General features: G+C 43.5%; 1 protein-coding gene across 1 annotated transcript in view; it reads left to right on the forward strand.

Annotated features, from left to right (window-relative positions):
- cfdp1 (chromatin remodeling protein CFDP1) overlaps positions 1–9,978 on the forward strand; it is a 237,013-nt gene extending 227,035 nt beyond the window's left edge. The window contains exon 7 of the mRNA XM_085991348.1: positions 9,391–9,978. Within this exon, the coding sequence (XP_085847474.1) occupies positions 9,391–9,481 (91 nt within the window). The 3' untranslated portion in view covers positions 9,482–9,978. The remainder of the gene's footprint in view (positions 1–9,390) is intronic.
- The last annotated feature ends 201 nt before the right edge of the window (positions 9,979–10,179 follow it).

Genomic DNA, 10,179 nt, shown 5'->3' on the forward strand with positions numbered 1-10,179 from the left:
TTGCGATCCTGCTCTATGTTAAACAATGCACAGTGGAAAGTGAGCAGAAGGCTAGTATTTAATCTGGGATTCAGACAGTCTCCATAAACTACTTGAACCAGGGCAAAAATGAGTGAGTTGCTGAAATGATGACTTCTCAATCCAAATTACCAATCAATCAATTGACTAAATGTTGACTAATAAAAGCAGTTTGATCCAGTGAATACATAACAATGAGGGTCAAGAAAGTACCAGAAAACTGAGCAATCAAACCACTCAACCTTTTTTCAAAGCTACCAATTCTGACATGGCAAGTAATAGAAAATGACCAATCAAATCACTAAAGTAATTTTGTGAAGTTGATTTTGGCAACCATCTCATATACTGGGTGCACAATACACTAGTATTCAAAAATAATTATTGACAACAAAACTAGCCATTCACAGAGCAAGCCAGGACTTGCTGTTTGCAAGCACCACATCTCCCCTCCCCTGTCTAACGATGGAAAAGCCCGTGAGGTAATTTGGATTTTCTTTGTATAAAAACATTAAAACTTTTGTAAAGCATGTCTTTTTGGACTTTACCTTATGCTAATTATGTAACTAATTATTTTTTTGTGGGAGGGCTGTTCATACAAACAACTTGTTAATAGAGCAGCAATGTGTTTACTTACAATTCCAGGAACTGCTTCCTCCCATTTCCCAGGTCCAAATTTTAATGTCTGGGATTCCTAGCTTCCCCTGCAATCTTTTGATGCCTGGTCAGTTGAATACAGGACACTTTGCCCTTATCCCTGATACTGTACCAGGTATGTCAAGCCCGTGGGTGTTAAGTCTGTGTGTTATAGTGAGAATTACTACACAGACCACAAGAGTAAATTTAACAGGTCTTTACTGGTTGGAGGTCGGACTATACTGAATACAATATTATTACACTGCGCTTATATACCGGTGTGGTCGCCACCGGTATTACGTATACAGCAGCCAAAGAAAGTAGTACCTTTCTTAAGGTGGACCAGGCTTAAGTTCTCTTAAGGTGGAACAGGTTACATACACCACAATCCTCCCTTTTTAGCTTAACAGTCATATCCCCAAATAAACATAACATATATACATATATAACTTCAGGTATAACAGTTCAAAGGTTCAGTCTCTCAGGAGGCTTTCTGATTCGGCTTGGATAACGCCTTTCAGTGGTCTCTGATTCTTGTTGTTGAGGTGCCTCCTCTAGTTGGTTGCCAATGTCTTGGGTGTCATCATCATCAAATACATTCTCGGCCGAGGTAGATGCTTCAGGTTCATGAACGTCTTCCACAGCTGTCTCTGTCACAACCATGGGTTCGACCCTTGCTCTCGACTCTACCAGTTGATCCGCATGACGCCTTATCACATTATGACCAATATCTACGGTGTACATCAGAGGTCCTTGTCTGGCCCGGATTGTTCCGGACTGCCATTTGTCGTTTCCATAGCCCCTTGCCATCACTGGTTGTCCTACGTCGAAAGTTCGAGTGGTCTTGCTGTTAATATGCCGAAACTGTTTGTTTTCCACTTCCCTCCGCACATTTGGTTTTAACAAGTCCAACTTGGACCGCAACCTCCTGTTATAAAACATCATAGCAGGACTTTGGTTAGTCACGGCATGATCGGTGTTTCTATATGACATCAGGAACTTATCGACCTTGTGTTGCAGCGGAATCTGATCATCATTCATGGCCTTAATAGCCTTTTTGAATGTCTGGACAAATCTTTCAGCCAACCCGTTTGTCGCCGGATGATATGGGGCAGAGGTATAATGTTTAACTCCATTCTTCTTTAAGAATTGTTGGAATTCTTCCGATACAAACTGTGGTCCGTTGTCCGAACAGATCTGTTCTGGCAATCCGTTCCTTGCGAATATTGTTCTTAACACCGCAATTGTCTTTTCTGAAGTAGTGGTATTCATCTTGATGACTTCTGGCCATTTGGAATGTGCGTCCACCGCGATTAGGAACATGGAATCCATGAATGGACCAGCAAAGTCAATGTGTACGCGTTGCCATGGGGCTGAAGGCCATTCCCATGGGTGTAGTGGTGCTATCAGAGGTGCATTTTGCACTTTTTGACACCCAGCGCAGCTTTTCGTTAACTCCTCAATCTGTTGGTCAATACCCGGCCACCATACGTAAGCCCTAGCAAGACTTTTCATTTTAACTCCCCCCAGATGACCTTCATGTAGTTCTTTTAAAACTCTTTCCCTTAACTTGGGAGGAATAATCACTCTTGTCCCGTACATCAAAGTACCATGGCAGACGGACAGCTGGTCTCGCCTTGCCGAGAATGCCGGTAACAGAGGATCACCCCGTGTTGGCCATCCTTTCACTGTCACCTCGTAGACTCTGGACAGTGTCGGGTCGTTCCTGGTTTCTCTTTCAATACTTGCGTTGGTGACAGGTAAACACTCGATAATGGTCGAATGAAATAACTCAACAGGGTCAACCTCCGTCGTGTCTTCATCTTCAGGTAGTGGCAGGCGCGACAGGCCATCAGCATTGCCATGCTGTTTCGTACCTTTGAATTCTATCTGATATTGATGTGCCCCTAAGAAAAGAGACCATCTCTGGAGACGCTGTGCTGTCATCACCGAAACACCCTTCTTAGGGTTAAAAATGGACACCAACGGTTGATGGTCCGTCAGAAGTGTGAATTTTTGGCCCTGTAGGTAATGATTAAACTTCTTCACTCCCCATACAAGGCTAAGGGCCTCCCTATCGATCTGCGCATAGTTGCGCTCAGCGGAGGTCAATGATCTGGATGCAAACGCGACTGACCTTTCCGTGCCATTTGGCAATTTATGTGAGAGTACTGCCCCAATACCATATGGAGAAGCATCACAAGCCAACCGAATAGGCAGTGTCGGGTTGAAGTGATCAATTCTTTGCTTTTGCGAAATGCCTTCTTACAGTTTTCGCCCCAGTCCCATGGTACCCCTTTCTGTAAAAGAGCGTTCAACGGATGCAGCACCGTGGATAGATTTGGCAGAAATTTATGGTAGTAGTTAATTAATCCTAGAAACGACCTCAACTGAGAGACATTCTCCGGAGCGGGAGCCTTTACAACTGCCGCTATCTTGTCAGGAGACTTATGAAGCCCCTCCCGGTCAATGACATGACCACAGTGCGAGATCCGCTTCTGGAAGAACTCACATTTCTGCCGATTTACCCTAAGTCCATACTCTTTCAGTCTGTTGAGCACCAGTTCCAAGTTAGCGAGATGCTGTTCATCACCATCACCTGTGATCAGAATGTCGTCCAGGTAACATTGTGTGCCTGGAATTCCCTGTAATACCTGCTCCATGGCCCTCTGCCAAATTGCTGGAGCCGATGCCACACCAAAAACCAGCCTATTGTACCGGTACAACCCTCGATGCGTGTTGATCGTGAGGTATTGGCGTGACTCTTCTTCAACCTCCATCTGCAAGTACGCCTGCGCCAGGTCTATCTTGGTGAAGTGTTTCCCGCCAGACAGTGAAGCGAAAATATCCTCAATCCGTGGAAGCGGATACTGCACCGTGTGAAGCACCGGATTAACGGTGATCTTGAAATCTCCACAGATGCGAACCTTCCCTGGATCTCCTGGCTTATTGTTCGCAGGACGTTTCATAACGGGAACAATGGGCGTAGCCCACTCACTCCAATCTACTTTAGACAGTACCCCTGAACGTTCTAGTGCTTCCAGCTCCGCTTCAGCCGCAGGTCGTATTGCATAGGGTACCGGTCTGGCTTTAAAAAATTTTGGTTGTGCATGTTCATCAATCTTGATGTTTGCCGTAATTCCTCTCAGTGTTCCCAGTCCCGGCTGGAACACCTCTTTAGCCTCATCCAATATTCTGGACAATCGTTTAGGTTTGACAGCTGTTTCCCCGGAATCTACCGTTAGTGCTTTCAAGGAGTGCCAGTCCATATTCATTTTCCTAATCCACTCCCGTCCTAGTAGTGGTGGACCTCCTTCAGGTAGCACATATAAGTCCATTACTTGGCTTCCTTCGCCCTTGTGGACCACTTCTACCTCTATTTTTCCGATGGGGTACACTCTTTGCCCCGTGTACGTTTTCAATATAATCTCCGTATCCTGTAAGGGAATATGTTGGAATAACCTTCTGTAATCTTTCTTATTCATGACCGTCAATGCCGATCCAGTGTCCAATTCCATTTTTACTTGGACTCCTGCTATCTTAAGAGTGATCCAAATTGTCTGGAGGTCTGTATCCTTACCAACGTTGTGTATTCTTAAGCTATCCAGTTCATTACTGCTAGCGTCTGAATCTGACTTCTGTTCAGTCAAACTGTTCTTTGTCACCTTGTGTACCTTTGCATATTTTCCTTGCGGTGACTTTTTATTGCTGGTCTTCTTTCCTGACCGGCATACTTTAGCTATGTGGCCAAACCTGCCACACGTTCTGCATTCTTGGTTTTTAAACCAACACTGGTTCTGATCGTGCGTTGTCTTTCCACAACGATAACATTTGACAGAACTCAAACCCAATTTGTTTGTACCGAGTTCCGGTGGCCATAGCTGCATTACTGCCGTGCCTCTCGCTGCGGCCTCGTGTGCTGCTGCCATAGTGACCGCCTTCTCGAGAGACAGCTCATTCTCCTCGAGCAGTCGCCTTTGTGTATCCTATTTAAATAAACCACACACAAATCTATCTCGAAGTGCCTCTGTCAGTCCCGTTCCAAACTGACAATATTTTGCTAGCTTACGTAATTCCATCAAATATTCAGCATTGCTTTCATTTTGCCGCTGTCTTCTATCGTAAAATTTAAATCGTTCCGCTAGCATCAGCGGCGTGGGGCTAAGATGATTTTTTAGGACAGGAACAATCTGTTCGAACGTCTTATCCGCCGGTTCATCTGGTGATAACAGGTGTTTCAATTGCCCGTATGTCTTCGCACCCATTAAGTTTAGTAATGTTAGTGCTTTATCTGTCTCAGGAATTTTATTTGCCTTACAATAGTTTTGTATGCGTTCTACATACATAGCCCAGTCTTCTATGTCACTGTCGAAGGCATTAATGTTCCCATGTTTAGGCATCGTAGCAATTTATCGTATTTTTAATGTTATCTAAGATGGCGGCTTCCCGCTCTTGCCGTTGCCCTCCGCCCACAAAATGGCGGTTTTCCCGCGCTTGGCGGTCTTCACCCGTCCCCCGACGCTGTCTCCGCTGCTCTCGCGCCTTCAGTTTCCCCAGACGCTGCGCCTTTAGCCCGAATGCGGCCCTTATCTCCGGTCGCGATCGATGTCCCGCGCTGCGCCTCTCGCTCGAAAGCGGCCCGGCCCTTATCTCTGGTCGCGATCGACCTCACCGCCCTTATTCCTCCGTCTTCCCAGCCCCGTCTGTACAGCCAACGCGGTTGACTTTCTGTCGCGTCGCTGCCCGGCTTACCCACCACGAGGTAGTAGAAGAAGCTGACAGTCGCTGATGGAGGCTTCGAGGTCAGGATGTCTTCTGCACTCCGGTTGCTCGATGCCTGCCGCTCGACGTGTCTTCCCATAGGTGATGAGGGTGGAAACCTCTCTTCGATGTCCTGTCTGTGGACGAAGTCGCCGTGGAAATTACTGCAGCAGGGTAAGAATCGGACTCGTCGCCATTGTTAAGTCTGTGTGTTATAGTGAGAATTACTACACAGACCACAAGAGTAAATTTAACAGGTCTTTACTGGTTGGAGGTCGGACTATACTGAATACAATATTATTACACTGCGCTTATATACCGGTGTGGTCGCCACCGGTATTACGTATACAGCAGCCAAAGAAAGTAGTACCTTTCTTAAGGTGGACCAGGCTTAAGTGCTCTTAAGGTGGAACAGGTTACATACACCACAGTGGGCCAATCCAGACTTCATGCAAATCTTACATTTCTTTATAAACTCTTTTAGTGGGAAAGTGCACTCGTCTCCCCGCTCCACTCAGCAACTCTCTTGCAACAGCCATTGTTGATCTTAGTAACACTGTGATGATATTAATCAACTATAGTCTTGCAATATCAGTCCCAGTTCACTCAAGAATGTGTACACAACTCTGATTAGAATAATGTGACAGCTGTTCCATGTAGTTTCTGTATAATGTGTATAAAGTAGTAATTCTTACCCAAATCTATGTGTGTGTTCCTACTATAAACGTTTCTATTTGTGTACAAGTTTGCTAGAACTCTACTGCTGTCTGAATAATAAACAAGACTAAATTTGGGCGAAAGTTCTCTTGCATATTTTTTAAATTATATGAGTTTCACGTTCAATCTCAAATTAGAAGAAATGTTGACACTGCACAATTGTGCTTTTCAGACTTCTAGTTTGGGAGGCTGGTACATGGGGGAGGGTGGGGATGCCCATCATCTGCAAACCAGTTCCAGTTGCCTGATACCATTTGAGGATGAGTGAAGCCATTTTAAAATCCAAACTAATGCCAACCTTTGCCATTTATATGTGCTGTTGGGGCGTGCAGGAACTTTGAGCATTTTTGATTGTTGCTGTTTTTGAAACCATGTAGTGGATTTCTGGGCCATTGTGCATTGCGATGTGGGATTGTGTCTGTTTGTGAGTTTCCAATCTCAATTTGGCTGTCAAGAGGAAGAATTGGACCCCAAGTGGTGCTCGGTCAACCCAAGGCTCTTGCACACTCCTTAAAGGCCCAGGAATAGGAAGTCTTCTCAGCTGGCCTCCTGACTGGGAATGGTTTTGCACCTTGAGAGATCGAACAAAATAGAGAAAAACAAAATCTATTTGGAGGAGTGAAGCAGCTATGGGTCGAAGGAGTCTTGCAAAATGTCGCACTGTTTAAAAATCTACAGAATCGAGTGTTGTGATCAGAGCTTTATGGCATTTATGTTAAGATTCCGGATTTCAAAGTTTAATTTTAGCAGAAATACCAGCAAAGTTATCGGTTTGTATGTTTAGAAATTACACAGACAAAAACAAATCTGTGAGCCAGTTTGATAAAGTCTCAATGCTCCATTTCCTCTCTTGAATGCCATGAGAGCATAAGTAGGTACTGTAAGAAGGGAACATGCCTGCGATCTTTCCAAGTGATAGATCCGGGATGGAGCTGCTCCAGAGAAAGCTGAATGCCAACAGAGTCTCTGAGAAAGCAACTGCCTTTGTGCACCAGCTTTTACTGTAGGTGTTTTGTTTCATTCTCCATGGAGTTCACTGATGTTGCATTAGGCTTGTACATAGGCTCCTGGACACGAAGACAGTGTTTGTATGATTGTGTTTTGGTTATGAAATCAACTTTAGTTGATAATGAAATGAAGAAACAGGAAAGTGAAATTGAGCGAATTGCCCTGAGAGTTCTGTATCTAAATAGACATCTTAGTGTGATATGTGTGCACATTTTCTAAAAGATTTAATTGTCTGTCTTTTTTATATATTAAAAAAAACTTTGGTACATTACAAAGGGTTTCATTTTGAAATCAGAATATTTTTTACCAAAGGCAGAATCTCTTAATACATTTAAACATCCTCCTCATTTCATTTCAGCTCTTCTTCAATGCACAGTGCAACCTCTGTTTGCCCTGCTGGACCACCTTTTGCTGTGCTCAATTTGCTTTTATCATCAGATGTTTCTTAATTAACTCGCCAGGAGCTTATAGTGTTTGCTTGAGTTCATTCTTTGTCATTATACATGTTTTGAGCATTCTTAATCTCGTGGCTAAAAATTCTGACTACCGAGATCAGTTCCTGCAGGGCTAAAGATGAACTGATTACATTCTGAGCACAAACATACTAATAACGCAACACACACATTGAATACTGGGAATAATGGTGTTTTTGTTTTTTAAAAGTGGCTGTAAAATGTGTTAATTACTGTGCATGTGCAATCACTGGCAAATAACCATGGTATTTTCTGTCTCCCACACGGTGCTGCTGCACAACATATTCTTTCTCGTTCATTAAATCACATTCTTTCTCATGAATATTTCTTTTATAGGCCATTCCTAACTCTAATGATGCTCGATTGCAATCTCTACCTGACAGACTAAGCTTGATTATTCTAAAAATTGAAGTTAAATGGCTCTTGGTGGGTAAATGCACTGCATGATGTGCCATTGAGTCGTACACGCCAGGAAGATTTCAGGGTCACTCCCTGGTCCAGCCGATCTAGCTAATCTCAGCAGGACTGTCAGTGGGGATGGTACAAATGGCATCAATCTGTCTGGAGCTAGGCAGGGAAAAAGTCAACCAGAGTTCTCGTTGCAGATTGCTGTCTAGACTGCATCCGGGGAACCATATGGAATTATAGGACCCTGTTTTTGGCTGTTCCACCTGTCCGGTAGCATGAATTGCTACCTTAGCAGAGGAAGAGTAAGGGAAGAAATCTGGAAATTTAGAGTGGGGTTAGTAAAAACACAGGCTCCAATTTTATCGCGGGCTGGGATCGTTCTATGCGAGGGGCCTGGGCAAGTAACAAGCTCGCAAATCGAGGCCCGGAGAGATTTTAACTCCCGGTCCTCATTTCCATATCCAGGCCCGACTCCCACCCGAACATAGCAAAAATCACTGGGCGAGGATACCTGAAAAATGTTTTAAAACTTCCCTTGCTAGGCCTCTTCTGGCCCTCGATCCAGCTCCTGGCAGGTTTGGCCCAACTGGGAAGCCGTCCCAATCCCCTGCTTAGGCCTCCAGTTAAAAGAGTAGCTGGGGCCCGATGACATTATCAGAGTCCGATTTGCATATTTAAAGAGGACACCGACAGCTTGGGGCAGGTGTCCTTGCCGCCTGCCATTTAAAATTGCAGGTGGTCAGATCGGGGTGGGAAAGTAGTGGATAAGTCCCCCACTCCATTTTAACTGCTCCTCTGCCTGGTTTCTGCCAGGTGGGAAGAGTTGAAACCAGAGGCACAGTACTGGGTAACTGGGCGAGAAATGGCCTTAACTTTGTTTTGTTCACCAGTCATGCAGTGGGCTCACACCTGTCTACTGTATGATCTGGTGTAAAAGACATCACCTATGTCCGTCTTCATTTGTAGCCAATTTTCCATGGTTAAAATTTTTCAAACAAAATAATAGTGAATTACTGTGTCATGAGATGCTGTCCTCTACTTTAGATACCGCACTATTGAAACCAAATGGTTTACAAGTACATTTCATTCCATAGATAAAAAGGAGAAAAAGCTACAAATGCTGGAAATTGAAATAAAAACTGCGACATGCTGGAAATCCACAGCAGGCCCGTCAGCACTGATTACATCTGAAACATTAACCTGTCTCTTCTCTCTTTTCAAACGCTGTCAGACCTGCTGTGCATTTCCAGCATTTTCTGTTGCTATTACATTTAATTTTTTTTTACACTACCCAAATCCAGTTACAAAAATCTCATCAAGCCTCCCTCATACTCCGTTTTTAAAAATTAATATATAACTTTTCTTCCCCCAGATACATCGAACGGAAAGCTTTCTTGGACAGAGTTGATCACCGTCAGTTTGAGCTGGAACGTGACATCCGGCTCAGTAACATGAAGCCGTGACATTAATCTCGCAGACAGAAGTCCGTTGTTTAATGTAAATGTGCATCTGAACTACTCAGCACAGATTACCAGTACCCCAGGAGGTGATGGTTCATGACTGCCCCACAAATACTGTAAGCCGTGTCCAGCCTTTCCTTTCCTGTGGATTCCATTACATTTTTAATTGTTGACCTAATGTTAAAGATTATTTTTTTTTTTTAAAGAAAAAGGATAGATAGATACATGGATAGTGACCAATAGTGGGTCTCGGAACTTTTTCTTTCTTTTTTAATGACTGCAGCAAGTTCAATGATGTGACAAAGATCATTGCATGTTTTAAAACTTAATACTTGGCTAGACTCTTGCATCGATGTTATTTGGTGATAGTACTGTTAGCTTTTGTTCTATAAGGACAAAAAAAATTAATTGTACTTTAGTTCTGTGAATTTTTTTGATATCTGCAATCTCAATCATGACGTTGCCAATGTGTCTACACATTAAAATGAAAATTAATTTGACCAGATGAGTCATTGTTTCTATCTTCCCTGTAAATTCAGCTTTATATAATGCTCGTACTAAACTGTGTATCACCGCTTTTATATTTTAGCACTAAATATTACAGTAGTCTCATTTTGGATTTCTGCAGGTTTGATAAATTAATGCAGAAAATACCAATTTAACCTCCAGATGAAAGAATGAGAATAAAAGTGTAAAACTGA

This window comes from Somniosus microcephalus, chromosome 6 (assembly GCF_052327205.1).
Source record: "Somniosus microcephalus isolate GS21.2 chromosome 6, FLI_Smic_1.0, whole genome shotgun sequence".
NCBI lineage: Eukaryota > Metazoa > Chordata > Chondrichthyes > Squaliformes > Somniosidae > Somniosus > Somniosus microcephalus.